At 41.5% G+C, this 16,076-nt stretch overlaps 2 protein-coding genes across 4 annotated transcripts; one reads left to right on the top strand and one right to left on the bottom strand.

The window, feature by feature from the left end:
• Window positions 1-3,078: 3,078 nt before the first annotated feature.
• chlsn (cholesin) lies at window positions 3,079-14,620 on the bottom strand. 3 transcript variants are annotated; one of them, XM_080454641.1, is made up of 6 exons: window positions 14,555-14,620; window positions 13,855-13,994; window positions 13,630-13,758; window positions 4,997-5,208; window positions 4,609-4,690; window positions 3,079-3,924 (listed from the first exon to the last, which is right to left on the bottom strand). In XM_080454641.1, exons 1-6 carry the CDS (start codon window positions 14,595-14,597, stop codon window positions 3,745-3,747), a joined length of 786 nt encoding a protein of 261 aa, XP_080310767.1. In that variant the 5' UTR covers window positions 14,598-14,620; the 3' UTR covers window positions 3,079-3,744. The 3 variants fall into 3 exon arrangements, with proteins under 3 accessions (XP_080310767.1, XP_080310766.1, XP_080310768.1); XM_080454640.1 differs by having other exon boundaries at window positions 4,997-5,217; XM_080454642.1 differs by lacking the exons at window positions 13,630-13,758; window positions 13,855-13,994; window positions 14,555-14,620 and adding an exon at window positions 8,159-8,527 and having other exon boundaries at window positions 4,997-5,217.
• LOC308104253 (G-protein coupled estrogen receptor 1-like) lies at window positions 10,612-13,541 on the top strand. Its single transcript, XM_080454639.1, has 2 exons — window positions 10,612-10,744; window positions 11,249-13,541. The coding sequence occupies exon 2, from the start codon at window positions 11,378-11,380 to the stop codon at window positions 12,488-12,490; it is 1,113 nt and encodes a 370-aa protein (XP_080310765.1). The 5' UTR covers window positions 10,612-10,744; window positions 11,249-11,377; the 3' UTR covers window positions 12,491-13,541.
• Window positions 14,621-16,076: the final 1,456 nt, after the last annotated feature.

The raw sequence follows: 16,076 nt of genomic DNA on the forward strand, positions 1-16,076 counted from the left end.
ATCGGCTATTTTCACAATGTTTGCTTATTTCTTATATAATTTGACAATCTGGCCAATGTTTGACCAGTTTCTATAGTGTAGTTTGTTGATTACTTTTGATGCAGTAAGTGTCTTTCTTTTCTTTTTTGAGGAATTAAAAATACTGCTATTAAACCTCAGAGGATTGACAGGGTGGTCATGTGCTACTGCATGCGGAGTTGCTGACTCTATAAAAATGGGTTTCTCAACCAGTGTGTCAGGAGTCAGGACCCAAGAGACATTCACCAAGTGTTCTAGAAGTTGCAAACAAACACATTTAATTGGGGGATATTATGTTTGACACATCAAGCTGATCATTATTTTGTCCCATTATGTACTGTATTGTAAAGATATACAATATTGCTAAATGTGTCTATGCATTCATGTACTAGAATTGATTAATAATACCATAGATTTTGTCATCAGTTAGGAAATATTAAACATGCAAATGAGACATACTGAATATAAAAACAAATCCAGGCAAACTGGGGCTACAGTAATCACATTGAAATAACGAGTGCAACCATACCCAAACTATCTGTGACTTTAATCACCACTTATCAACAAACAGGGGCAGTCCATTGTTATCATTCACAGAAGGGGGCTTGTGACTAGACAGTCGCTGGGTTGAATCCCCGGACCAGGCAGGGAAAAACCCTGATAGGGTCACTGAATGAGAAATGCTCTCCCTTCTCTGAACAACTTGCCTTTGAGCAAGGCACTTAGCCACCAGCTGCTGTGGCGACGCTTCTATAACGTATTAGACGCTTCTAATAACGTATATGTTATTTGATAACAGACGTGAGTCTGTCTTTCTGTCTGTTTACTGGCTTTTCAAGTATTTTAGTTGTTAAAGGAGTAGTTCACCCAAAAAATGACTTATTTTCTTTCAATTGCACACCCTATGAAGCCTTGAATCCATGGATTCTTTTTTGTTTTTGTCGCATTCCTAAGCTAATAATTTGATTCCCGTCTCCTACCGGCTAATGTATCCGGTAGGAGACACAAAGTAGATTATTTGTGTCTCCTACCGGAAATACACACGGTCATCAAATTATTGTCTTAGGAATGCCACAAAAAAATAAATCCATGAAATCAAGGCTTCATGGGGTGTGTAATTGATAGAAAATAAGTATTTTTTTGGGTGAACTCCTCCTTTAAACCCTGTAGTGTAGAGCAGTGATTTTCGGTCTGAGGACCGCCCAGGTACTTAATATTAACCAATAATTGTGTTCAGTAACTGCTACACTGTAAATGTGAGTCATGTGTAGTAAAACAGAACTGCTAAAGATTAGCGGCTAGTTTCAAATGGGGTCCTTATGTACTCAATTCATAGTGACATTACATGACAGACAGATTTACACTACTATGCAGAACATCATATAAACAGTTTAGAATTGAAAAATAACAAAAACAAAAATATGTACCATAAAAAAAAAGGGGATAAAAGGGGGGGGGATAGGTTATGACTTTTACAGGGGCCAGTTTCGAATTGTGGTCACCTGAAGGTACTATTTAGGGCATCTTTGAAGGTGCGTAGGGTTTTACACTACTTCACTACTTTTGGTAGAGCATTGAACATTTTTGTTGCAAAGCAGGGATAAAGACTGACCCCGACGGGATTTGAACCCGCAACCTTCTGATCTGGAGTCAGACGCGCTACCGTTGCGCCACAGAGTCAACTGACCATTGAAGATTTACCTGAGTAAAAGTACCAAAAGTAAAAGTACTCATAATGCAGAAGGCCCCATTTCACTTCCTTTGAAAATAGCATATCTACAAACCGACACGTTGTGAGCTTGTAAATCGGCTATTTTCCAATTGCCAAAGTATATATAGGTCTGAAGTGGTTTTGTAATAATAATCATAATCTAAGTAACTAGTAACTAACTTTTTAAAAATAATTGTAGTGGAGTAAAAGTAAAACATTTGCCGTGAAAATTGGAAATACTCCAGTTAAGTAAAAAAATACCTCAAAAGTGTACTTAAGTACAGTACTTGGGTAAATGTACTTAGTTACTTTACACCACTGGTTGTGATGAACCATGTAAACATGGTAGATACTTGTCCGTTGCTGGGAGGGAGAAACAGCTGCCCCCTTCTCCTGGTCCCAGCCAGGTCAACACATATGAATAAACTCTGTCAACCCTGGTCCCTGGCATGACCTTCTTCTCCCACCCTCACCCATTGTACATGAGAACAGAACAGACAGAGTGATCCCACCTGCTGGTGATGCAGTCTCTAGTGTCCTCTGCTGGTCATTGTTGGGTACCAATCCAACCAATCGCATTAATTGGTTGTAGGTTATTTCTGTGGTTCTCAACCTTTTCAGGCCTTGACACACCAAAATAATCATATTTGAACTAGTCTGGGGACCCCCACCCTGACAAGTACTTGGAATGGTCAGAATTGAGGCATTCGATTTAGTTTGACTCGGCTCCACAGATAAATATTGGGAAAATAGACGATCTACAAGCTCACAACGCCTAGCGTAAGTTGCAAGGTGTTGTGAGCTTGTAGATCGGCTATTTTCACAATGTTTGCTTATTTCTTATATCAAATAAACTATTTTGACCAGTTTTTATAGTGTAGTTTGTTGATTACTTTTGATGTAGTAAGGGTCTTTCTTTTCTTTTTTGAGGAATTAAAAATACTGCTAACCTCAGAGGATTGACAGGGTGGTCATGTGCTACTGCATGCGTAGGTGCTGACTCTATACAAATGGGTTTCTCAACCAGTGTGTCAGGAGTCAGGACCCAAGAGACATTCACCAAGTGTTCTAGGGTTCTAGGGTTGCAAACAAACACATTTAATTGGGGGATATTATGTTTGACACATCAAGCTGCTCATTATTTTGTCCCATTATGTACTGTATTGTAAAGATATACAATATTGCTAAATGTGTCTATGCATTCATGTACTAGAATTGATTAATAATACCATAGATTTTGTCATCAGTTAGGAAATATCAAACATGCAAATGAGACATACTGAATATAAAAACAAATCCAGGCAAACTGGGGCTACAGTAATCACATTGAAATAATGAGTGCAACCATATCCAGACTATCTGCGACTTTAATCACCACTTATCAACAAACAGGGGCAGTCCATTGGTATCATTCACAGAAGGGGGCTTGTGACTAAACAGTCACTGGGTTGAATCCCCAGAACAGGCAGATAACTGAATGAGAAATGCTCTCCTTTCTCTGAACAACTTGCCTTTGAGCAAGGCACTTAGCCACCAGCTGCTGTGGCGACGCTTCTCAGAAGGCAATAATTTCAACACAGTGGTTGTATGGTAGCCTGGAATCCAGACTGATTTGCTGCGTTCGGTGGATTTTTTTTTCTCACTTTGTTACTCAGTCTGGTAAGCCTCCTATTTCCAAGGGGCAGGACGTGCACGAACGGGAGAAAACAGCCAGTGGCTTCTGATTGGTCTGTGGGAGGGGGGGGGGGGACCAGTGTTTTCCAATGTAAAACTGGAGTCACTTCCGGACTTGCCTACGAAATTGGTGAAGTTTGTGAAATACGAGTCAAATAGGGCCCTGGCCAGACTGTGTAGCGAAGTGAGGGGAAAAAAAGCAATCAGTCTGGATTCCAGGCTAGTTGTATGGGGCAGCGTCAGGTTTAACTTAACAGTGTCCGGTGAACCTGTACTCTCTCAAATTTCCCTTGATAAAGGTTTATTTTTTTAAAGAAAAAAAGACAATGTGGATGACCAAGTCAGCCAAGCAGTTGGATGACCTCTCTGGCTCTGCATGCCCTCTGCTGGACATCTTCATCCAACGGTCCTTCGCCAAGTTCTCGTACCAGGGTTTCAGCCTTGAGTATTGTGGTGTCCCGGGCCGCTCCGCGCAGCCCTTCCACATACGATAGGAGCACAGGGAAACTCTCATCAGGAATCTGAGGAGAGACAACAGAAATGTAAACATCTACATCATGGTTGTACATTTCACAGATGACGGATGAAAGCAGGGTCAGAGGGGAATCATCTACTATTGAACATAATCACAAGGTGGCCATTTTGATCACAGGGTAGGGTTTCCCCCCACTATAAGTAGGACATTATGTATGAGCAAAATTAATTAAGGATCAGAAATGTGATTTTTAAGGTTTGAGTCAGAGGAAAGTCCATCTATATTAGCCCAGATACAGAGCTAATCTTCTCTAAATGGTTTACTAGAAATCAGATTGAAGATTGTCAATCCTGGCCTGGGCCGTAGCGTGGCGGTCCAGGCACCCTAGGCTGCAATGCTGACAGCGTGTCGCGGGTTCGACTCCCGTTCCCGACGACCTTTGCTGCGCCTCACCCCCCCCCCCATCTCTCTCCCCATTTCCTGTCAGCCTACTTTCCCTATCCCTCTCATAAAGGCATAAAAAGCCCCAAAGAAATCTTTGTCAATCCTATCAGGACCATTGATCCTTTCAACCCAAAAGTTAGTGATGTATTCATGGCAGCCTACTGATCATTCCCTTCAAGTTTGATGAAAATCTGGTCCGTTATCTAGCAAATAAAATAAAAACGGAATGGGGCAAAAGGTAAAACGTTTCTGACTGAAGTTCTCATAACACTAACACTTATTTTACCTTTTCAGAATCAAACATATGTTGCAGTAACCACGTCTGTCTCGTCTTCTGGAACTTCCACTCTTCACGGTTCTTCTCCCAGCTGCAAAATGACAAACCCAATACCAGTGATTACTTACAAGAAGCCCTTCGGTACAGTAGTAGTATAAGACAAACCCAGGGAATAAAGGTTAATAAAAGTTAATCTTATTGTTCTCTCAGAACATTCCAGGCAGGTAGACACTGGGCAGAGTGAGTTCCAATAGTGAAACACCACTATTGGAACTCACTCTGCCCAGTGTTTAGACCCCAGCCAGTATTACTTATTATCAGCCGTAAGATACAGAGGAAATGAGAATACCACTATGTTGATGCACAATGGTGCATTAGAAATAAGAACTACTCATACCAGGTGAGGTAATCCAAGGCCTGTTTGGGTGCAACAGGTTCCTTGGCCGCGTTTTGCTGGGCTTTTGGCACCCACTTCCCCTCAGCTCTCAGTCTGTTCTCCTCCTCCTTTTTACGGATCTTTTTCAGCTTCCTCTCCAGGAACCGTTCCTCCTCTGGACTTAAGTCTTCTTCATCCTCACTCTCACACGTGTCTACGGGGAGAGAGGGCTGCTCTGCAATCTGTCAAACAAATCCAAACAAATGTCAGGAGGTTGGTTTTTATCTCCATAAGCAGACCTTCCTCTTGTGTGGATATTTATAATTTGCGATGTTATTGTAAAACACATTGTAAACGTCCTAACATTGTTCATGTTTACCAAACAGGAACATCGCATTCCAATAAATCCTTGTGCACGAGGTCAGCAAAATCCAATGTTATGCGTGTCAATATAAAAATTTCGGATAACCACATAATAAATGCAGGGCCTAATGTCACTCTTAACCCATTCAAACAGGGAACCTATCTGTGTAACCACTTTATCCATATTTTATACTTTGGCTATTAAAAAATAGCAGATATACAAGCTCATAGTGCGGCACTGAGTGCCACGCTATGAGCTTGTAGATCTGCAATTTTTTGAAAAACATTTGTGTTAATATTTGAATATATATATATTCTTTTTAAAGGGAACATTTTTGACTAAAATCTTTGCTTTTGGGGGGTCCCTGGAACAAAACATTTTGAGATGGGGGTCCGCGGCCCGCGGCCACAATTTTGGGGGTCCTTGAAAGTTTGAGCACCACTGAAATTATAGCAACATAAGTTTTTCAGAAAACTGTTAGGATTTAGAAGACATTTGTAGAATCCCCAGAAGCAAAGATTTGAGTTAAAATGTTCGCTTTAAAAAACATTTAAAGCAAACAAGATATGCACAACCTTTCACGATTTTTCTAAAATAGCAGATCTACAAGCTCATAGCGCGGCACTCGCTATGAACTTGTATATCTGCTATTTTGTAATAGCCAAAGAAATCTTAAAATGACACAGATGCGTTCGTCGTCTTAATGGGTTAAAAGTTCTATTTTCTGTTTGACTTCTGATTACAAAGCAAGAGACATTTCAATGAGATACTGTTTGAGGGCAAGAGTTTAGATCACATTCATTTCCTGTTGCTTCAGGTTGTTAAGAGGGACGTTTCCTGTACATATGTGTATCATGCTGAGGTCAGAGTTGCATTCTGTGCATTTAGTATTCATTGTGGTTATGAGCTTAAGATTCAAGAAACGGCACAGTCTTCACTACACCCTCTAAAGAATGTTTCCTGTGTGCAGCAGCCCAGAACCGCCACCACTACATAAGCACCAAGGACAAAACCACCAATTTATAGTTCTATGCGACATTACATTTTTATGGAAGAACAAATCGTGTGGTAGAGAGCAAATTAACTATTGAGGGCTGGTTTGAGCAAGGTGAAGAGAGGAGACGCTGGGTGGTGAACAGTGAGACCTATATAGAGACAGAGAAACGTTTCATGGCAGATCTTCCTGTGCATTTATAGAGCAGCATTTCAACCCTGACCAAATAGAGCCTTTTTTCCACAGCTTTCAAGTTATGCAAGCAAAACTACTAAATAAAATAACCTATATACTGTATGCCAACTTCATTCATAACTGGCTGGGTGTGAATGCCTTTCTCAAATTTCACTTGCGGAATCATTCCGCTTGCAACCTGATACAATAACAAAGCCTGAATACATACAGTCTCAGTAAACCGTTAAGGGTCTGCATAGTCACTCAAAAACACAGACATCCTTTTTAGAGGAACTTAAACAAGGGATATATGTTCTCTTTAACGGACCCATAGCTCACTTTGCCATGGAAGAAAAAAAAAACAGAGCGCCAGGGAGGGAGGGGAGGAAAAGATGTTGATCACGTGGCCACAAAGTCATTCTGAAAGTATGCTGGCTGAGTAGCGAGTACTGCCTGTGAAAATTTAAAAACGTAGCTTTTCAAGCTGACCAGTTGTATCCATGCAACAAGCATCATTTTCACAGCATAGGGGTTTGACGACATTTGAACGGACGTCGCAGAGGTTGTAGAAACAAACAGAAGAGGGGTGTCGAGAGTGAAAATGGTAAGTGGAAACATATGTTTGTCTGAGCAGCCAGTTCCTCACAGGAGTAGACAAAGACGGGGTAACACAGGGAGATATGGTCCTGATAAATATCAGACACAATAAACTAACCCTTTAAATCACTTAAGAGAAGATAGACTAGAATTAGAGATTTAACCATTTGTCTTTTATAGGAAGTGGATTTAAGTGTGACGCAATAAATGTTGTGTAAGAACAGTTCTCTATAGCAAAAAACTATTTTAGGACTCATATGCCATTGCTGACCAGTAACAAATCGCCAACTGGTACACAAAATAAAACAGACAAATTAGTCTCACTACTAACGCAGAGTCGCTATAAATAACACACTTCTACATCTGTGATCTGTTCACTAAAGACCAGAAGTGGAACTACATACATCAGTGGAAAAGACCCCGACATGATGCCACAGAGATATCATATACTGCACTGTACTATTAGAACATCTGGATTAATTTGTACTCAAACCCCCTGGTGACAGAAAATACTACAGTGTACATACCAACCATATAATAAACAACATTAAATTGGTGGTTGTCAATCAAAATATTCTCTTCTTTTTAAATTCCAGACAAATCAAACTGCAGAGCCGTTCTCTTCAGTGACCAGCAGACCAGCATTTTCCCACAGCACCACCTCACAGGCCCTGGATAATTCAACTTCACTTGACTTCACTTCAACAACCTCGCCACTTGACCTTTTGGACAAAATTGCAGCCCAAGACCTAACCTCCAGAGCCAATTATATCTACGCGCTGTGCGCTGGGCTGGGCTTACTCTCGGCCTGCTTCCTGTTCTATAGCTTCATCCAGACCTACAGAGCCCAGAGACGTGTGGCCTGGCTGGACGGCGTGCTCTGGGCCTTCTGTGGGTCCCAGCTCCTCCTCCTGCTCCTCTCGCTGTCCTCCGTGGCCCACAGACCCGACTACCTGAAGACCACACCTTTGGGCTGCGCTGCTCTATCCTTCACTGTCAATGTCAGTTCCCTCTGCGGCCTGTTGCTCCTGGTGCTGATGGGATACGTTCTGACCTTTGACCCACCTTCCCACACACTGCTGAAGAGATCTGGCGTCTGCATTGCTCTTGTGGTGTTGACCTCCGTTCTGGTCTCACTGCTGCTGGCGGGGCTCCGTGGACTCCCCAGACCCAGCCAGGGTCTGGAAGGAGAAGAAACCTGCTGCGTTATAGATCCAGTCCAGGCTGGCCTCTCATACTCAGTGGCTAAACTCTGTCTGGGTTTCCTGATTCCCTTCACCCTCCTCCTTGGACTCATGATAGGCGGCTGCGTCCACCAATGGAAATCCAGCGGGCGCTTCCTCTCCGGCTCCGAGGAGGGTCCTGTGTTCCTGGCGGTTGCCACGGTGCTGTTTGTATGCAACCTCTTCTACGGCGTGGTGCTAGTGAGGGGGGTGGGGCTGGAGGGAGAAGGGCGGCTGAGCCATCACGAGTGGGCGTTCCTGAGCGTGGCAGAGTTCATCCTGTTCTCTGGGAGCTGTCTGAGTCTGCTGCTGGTGCTGCTGATCCACAGGCCGTGCAGGGAGAGCCTCCAGGGGGTGGGCAGGCAGGTGAGAGACTGCTGCCGTGGCCTGAGTGGCACACAGACCCAGAGACACATCATAGCTCCCCGCATTGAGATCGCAGACACCCTGCAGGACTATGAGCCCTAGAGGACAACAATCAGCTCACACAAAATAGCTTCAATTGTATAATCATCCGTCATGGGAAAGAAAGAGTTTAAAAGCATAATTTATTACAAATACATTTTGAGGCCAGCTGGAAAAGCCATCATGGTTCATCTCATTTCATCATGTCTTTTATAACGATGTCGCATCTTTTGTACGACCACATTGCTTGAATATCTGCCATTTATCTGTCGTTTTTTCATGTGTTATTTTTTGTATTCTTAAAGTACTGATGTGCAGGATTTCAAGTGTTTTTATAAATATTTTACTGTAACTCAGCACAATTTGACAATAAAAAGAAAAGCACAACCACACATATGCAAATAAAGCTATGAATAGTATCAATAAATGAGCTACTACCTTACTAGGTAGTACTTACTAGGTAGTAGATTTGCATATTACAGCTCTCCAAACTGCTCTATAATACAGTTATTGTATGGAAACAGGCAATGACATCATTTGCCAACAGGTTTTGTACAAAAGCCCATTTACTCAAAATGTCAGGCAAAAAGTATGCAATGCCAAAGAAAGTTCCACACAGGCATTTAGCTAAAGGAAGAATAACGTTTGCCTTGGGTTGTATCCGTCCAAAAGGTGGGAGGGCCAATGGAGTTCAATATTCATTCCAAAATGAATTAAAGCAAAAGAAGCAATTAAACGCAGGGCTAGCTCCCTGGGGCAGGATATACCATTAGATACTCTTGTACTGCCAACTACTTTTTTCAGGATACTATGGCACCTTTTCTAGGAATAACTGACCTGCATGATTCAAACTCACACACCGTGGCTCTACCAGGGCAGCTGATGTGATACAAGATCAGGGACCAGCAGTAAACTAGACACACAGGCAGGTTACATAAGACCACTGACGCCAGCAGGACAGAAACAGATAGATGTTTCTACAATATCTTTCAACCAATTAAGGCTTATTTGATGCTGTGTTGTACGACGGTGTTGGGCAGCAACAATAGCAAAATCTACAAGCTCAGCTTGCACATTTGCCAGCTCACCGTGTGACACCGCTGTACGGCGGAGTAAATTAAGCATATAAGACTAGGCTTTTTTTTGTTGTTGCTTATAATAACATGCCCAAAACAGAGACCAGGGTTAATTCTCCCCAAAAAAGAAACAAGAAGGAGGGGAAAAAAACATAATACATAGTACTATGCATCATATGCACTATATCATTAGCATGGTAAGTCAATTCCTGTCATTTCCTAAATAATTTTGTCCAGCGACTGACCCAATTAAGACCAGACCCAAATCAAAGAATCATGGATATAGATAGTACAGACTTTTTTTGCATGATGCAAGCGAATGCATGCCCTTCATCTTGTTTTGTGTATAAACATTCCAGTTGCCTAGACGTTCCCAAACTCCCCTATTTATATATTTGAACATTCTACACCATAGTCACAGCCTGTACATACTAATAAAGTATTGAGAAATGTTCCCCAATTCTCCCAAAAATTTCCATGGGGAAGAATTAATCATGTAAAATGGGACTAATGAAAAAGAAAAGTATACATTAATTAAGACGCCCAAAGTAGGACATGGGTGGTGTTCAATTTAAACACGTACAATATGCACAAATATTACGAGAATATTATGTGTATTTTCCCTCTCATCTTTGATCACACAGGTTACAGTGTAATAATAATGCAATCTGGGTGAAAGGTGATATTATCAAAACAACCTGGATGGTGAAAATATACTGTATGCACATATCATGTATGTATGTACAGTAGCCATGTGGGTGTTTTTTTACTCTGTGTTGTGGGTGGCACCAAACCACCTGAGAGAAGAGATGAGTGTCTACAGTTCACTCAACTCAGCTTTCCTACCTGGATTTATGACGACTGCTTTCTTAACCTCCAAAATGGGAAAAGATAAGAGCAATTGCAAGGACAAACCACAGCAAGGAGATTTTATATGTAAGTTATGACTATTCTACACTTATTTTAGTTGTCACAAGTTCAAATTGTTTGAAAGGTTAATATAATTGTTGTTAAAGTGTGAATAACAAATGAATCCCATATTTGCAAGTGTGCGTAATGCGTATTTATCATTCACTAATTCATAGATTAAGTTTAACTATCCTGTCCAACATCTCTCAATATTACTAAAAAGTAATTGCTGTGAAAGTGATGGCTATTAAGTATTATATATTTTTTCATCATACAGAAAAAAATATTAAGCGATTAAATTATCCCTACTGCATGCTTCTTCTTAGTTACTATGTTTAAATAGTTGTTATTCATTGATCTGTATATAAAAATGTGACTACAGCATACTTCTTCTTAGTAGCACTATGTATTAGCAATTATACATTGATCATGTACATACAAATAATGACTACTGCTTCCTTCTCGTTAATAGCACTTTATCTAAATGAGAGAAAATATTATAAAAAGCATTGACTTTTTGTTTTCCTCTAGAACAACGACTGGGCATCAACTCTTCAATCTATCAGAGAAAATAATATTTCCAACTGTGGATATATAAACAACACCCAAAACGGCACAGTGGCACAATAAATAATCTATATCCCTAGGACACGGAATAATATGGAAGAGACTATGTATGTGGAATATTCAGTAGATCTTCATAGTAACTACACTGTGCAGCTGGAGGGCTCCTGGACAGTCTACTCTAAAATGGCACGGAAGGTTTCCCAGCAGCATGAACATTACAAAATCGGCCTCTTCCTCTCCTGCATCTATATCATATTCCTGTTCCCTGTGGGCTTTATTGGGAACATCCTCATTTTAGTTGTCAACCTCGGCCCCCGTGGCCGTTTGTCTGCACCAGACATGTACTTTGTGAACCTGGCAGTGGCCGATTTGCTGCTGGTGGCCGACTCCCTGATCGAGGTGTTCAACCTGAAGGAGGGCTACTATGACATGGCCGCTCTGTGCACCTTCATGAACCTTTTCCAGCAGATGAACATGTACAGCAGCATCTTCTTCCTCACGTGGATGAGCTTCGACCGGTTTGTGGCACTGACGAGCTCCACGGGCCGCAGAATGCCCCGTGCCCGCTTCAGCTGCTGCCTGATCTGGACGTGCTCGTCTCTGCTCACCGTGCTGCCCTTCGCTTTAGCACAGGCTCAGCACGCCGGCGAGCTCCACTTCTGCTTCGCCAACGTGACCCAAATTCAGTGGTTGGAGGTGACTCTGGGCTTCGTGGTGCCTCTCTGCATCCTGGCGGCGTGCTACTGGAGGATAGCGCAAGTGTTGCGGCGCACCCATCGAGCCGAAGCTGGGCTCCAGTGTCGGCCACGCAGGCAGAAGGCCCTGCGGATGATCTCAGCGGCCGTCATGGTCTTCTTCCTCTGCTGGCTCCCGGAGAATGCGTTCATTAGCGCTCATCTTCTCAGAGGCGAGACAAGTGGCAGCGCGCTGTGGCACGACTACCCTCTGACGTCGCACGTCGTGACCCTGGCAGCCTTTTCCAATAGCTGCCTCAACCCACTCATCTACAGCTTCCTCGGGGAGACGTTTCAGGTTAAGCTGAGGCTATTCCTCAGACAGCATGCCAGCCAGGGAAAGAAGTCTACATATCTACCTACTTCAAAGACATGTAAAAGAACATGCCACTCCTCAAGATTCCTTCAAAGCTCTTACTGTCTATCACAAATCATCATATATCCTTTAAATCCACATCTATCACAGCTCTGACGCTACACAAGTTCTCTGCACAGCTGGGTTCTGCACCATTCCCGGAAACATTATTCATGGTCCCAATGAACAAAACTCTTCACATGTATGTCTGGATAACATACTTACTGAGAAGGAAATTGCTTCAAAACTGCGAGGCATTTGTGTATGCTTTATGTTAGCTGCATATTGTTTTGAAGTTGACAATTGAAAACATGAAAATGTTGAAATTATTACCAGGGGTACAAAGGATTCCATGTGGCATAATATGGCACAATATCAGTTTTGAATTCAATACAAACTCGATACAGAGATTCCATCACCAAAAACCTGTCAAACAAGGGCAAACTAGAGGTGTACATCATTGAGCGATGCAATGAGGACCGTGACCAACTAACTGTGCAATGTCAGGTATCATCACGAAAAGGCCCAGGAGAAGTTTCTACCCTCCTCAGGCCATCTGGACATTGAATGAAAACATTGCCTATGACCCCGCATGAACGCGTGCAGTGCAGATCCACCCCTCCTCTCTTACCCCAACTCAGGACAGTGTCTCTCTTCTCTAACCAGCCCACATGGACATGGACCTTGCCTCTCCCGTGCACATATTTATATATAGAATATTGAAATGCAACATTTTTATAATTTTTTATGGAACTTTTTAATTACATATGCACTTTGAATTTTGTATTCCCTGTCAGTCTTCAGTCTTGCTTTAAATGCACACCGTCTAGTACTTGACTAAAATCACTACTGTTTTTAAGAGCTGTACGTGTCAAATGGAGGTTGAATTGGATCGAGTTAGCGATATAGACTAATATATATCCATGGCTGTTTGTTGATGATACACTTATTTCATTGAGTCATTGTGGACAGTAACATCCATACACACAGAAAAGCCTCATCACAATAGTTTCACAATCGTGTTTCATGGTTCAACTATAAATAAAGACAAGAAGCTCCTGCACACCTACGGTCACAGTTATGAATAGGATATAATTCACAGGACAAAACCTCCTGCACACGGTCTTCTTTGTATTCATTGAACAATGTTTCAGTCTGCCCTTAGTCAGAACCGTGTCTATGCAATTGAGGAAGATGGTGTGCAGGATTTTATTTACCCGGTCAATAAATAAATCCACAGCAGCAGACATACTCACCTCTAATTGCTTTTCCTTTTTCTTCTTCTTTTTTTGGACTGTTGCTTCCACATTTTTGTGTTTCTGGTATTTTCCCTGTACTTTGATATCTGCTGCAATTGACATTTCAGGAATGTGTAACGGAGCCTCCTGGATGAAATAACAAACATAATTTAACAGCAATGTCTCACTACACTGGCACAATAGGAGACAATCAAGATAAGCTTTCATTGTGCTTCTACTCACCTCTATTTTAGTCCGTTTGCTTTTTTCTTTGTTAAAATTTTCCGTGCCAACCTCAGTCTCATTTGAACTCAACTTCCTTTTGGGGCCACTGCCTTTTGATTCTGATTTCAAAGACTTCTTCGCCATGACACAGCTTACACCTACAAGTACATCCAGATAAGCATGATTAGCAGATAGGTCAACAGCAACAAGACCATCAGACCTAGACACTTAAAGCACTTGCAAAATCAATAAAGAAGAATACATCCGCCACACAAAGTTCAGATCGTCGGCATTATGGAGTAGAGTGTGCTGTGTACTGTAGATAGAACTTTGATACATTTGTATCTGTAGGCCAATAATGTATTATTAAGTGGCAATGCAGCCAGAGCCATGGTGAGCATGCAGCATATAGCTCAAGTGAAATAAGTGACAATAAATGTCAAGTTATTTATCTAATAGTACATTTAAAAACACATTGACCAAAGTTCTGTAATGTCAAAATAGTCAAGTCAATTAAGTGCTATATCATTATAAACTGATAGTGACAGGTTCAACAAGAAAACTAATGTAAGCTAGTTAACGACAGTAGCTGAATCTTAGTTAAAATAGAAGCTATGATTGCTAAATGGATTAAACGGATTTCAATATTTAAAAGAATGTAGTTGTGTAGCTGAAATGATCAATTGATCACTATGCTTCTTAACCAAGTTAAACTTACTTGAACTGAAGACAGAAAACACTCGACAGACATCAACAAGCATGGGAATTGTTCAACCAGGAAGCGTTTCAGTTTGGCCAACTGTGATTGGTCGAGACACTCGTCTTGGTGCATAACGCCGCCTGCTGTACCGGGGGTGTAGTTCAAGCCTTCAAGCAATTACAGAAATATTAGACTTCAATTGTCAAATGTTTAAGCATGTTTTAATAATGTATACTTTAGGCTACTTTACAAATTACTTTTTTTCAAAATATTTTATTTTTGGACAAAATTGATATTTTGGACAAAATTGATATTTTGGACAAAATTGACATTTTTACATCGAGGTGCCCAGATGTCCTTACTGCAGTGTTGCCATGTCCGCTTAGTCCGACTTTGGGCTTGTTTTTCTATGAAGTCGCTTGTGAATATTGGTAGTTTGTTGGGCTTGTTTCTAAAGTGTAGTTGCTTATTTGGACTTGCTTCCAAATGTTGTTTAAACCAGTGGTTCTCAAACATTTGCATGTCTGTCAAAGGAGCCCCAAAATATTCCAAATCTTTCACATTTTCTTCAAGATTTCTTTGAAAGTAGCAGAACTACAAGCTCATAACGCGTCGCATTGTGAGCTTGTATATCGGCTATTTTCAATTAGCCTAGTTGCTTCTTTTGGGCTTGTTTTCATAGACCTGGTTGCTTATTTAGCTCGCAAAATCTGGCAACACTGCCCTAGTGTCCACCTCTACTATTACCAAATGGAAAGCCGGAGGAATATCAGCGACGCACAACCATGAGTTACATGACCTCACTGAAAGCAGGCAGGCACTGTTTTACCTAAGATGATCGTTCACGTTCACTCTGTCCACCAAGATGCGTGTTATGGCTAGTTTGTTACACCTTTCCGTGTGTCGTGGGATATACGTTGGTAGCACAGCAAGTCTGAGGTAAGTTAACCTTTTAAGCTGAACAGCACCCGTTGGATATTTCCTTGTAGGGGTGGTTCAATGATAGCCTTGATACAAGACTGTCATATTATATTATATGACAGTCTTGGATGATTTTCAGAATAGTGTTTGCACTTTCTCTCTTTTTGATCCGTACATCTACATAATCGTTCGGATTTCAAATATAAAGTGCTTACTCCATGGCCATGGATGTTGCAATTATGTACTGTCCCTCAGAAGTACCCGTATATTCCATATTGTTCAATAAAAAAGCATTGTTATCCGATCAGTGGCCATTTTCTCCGTATGCTTTCAACTACGCGACCCTATCGGTTGGGAGGTGTATTGCACTCTGATACATTACAACTCTATGAGAAAATCGCCACCGATCGGATTAAAATGCTTTTTATTGAACAATACGGAATATACGGGTACTTCTAAGGGGGCCGTACATAATTGTAACATCCGTGGGTATGGGTAAGCACTTTATATTTGAAATCTGAACGTTTATGTAGATGTACGGACCAAAAAGGGAGAAAGTGCAAACACTATTTTGAAGATCATCCTAGACGGTCATGACTGTGATCCAAGGCTAGTAGCT

Source organism: Gymnoscopelus braueri, assembly GCF_963280865.1.
Source record: "Gymnoscopelus braueri genome assembly, chromosome: 17".
Classification (NCBI taxonomy): domain Eukaryota; kingdom Metazoa; phylum Chordata; class Actinopteri; order Myctophiformes; family Myctophidae; genus Gymnoscopelus; species Gymnoscopelus braueri.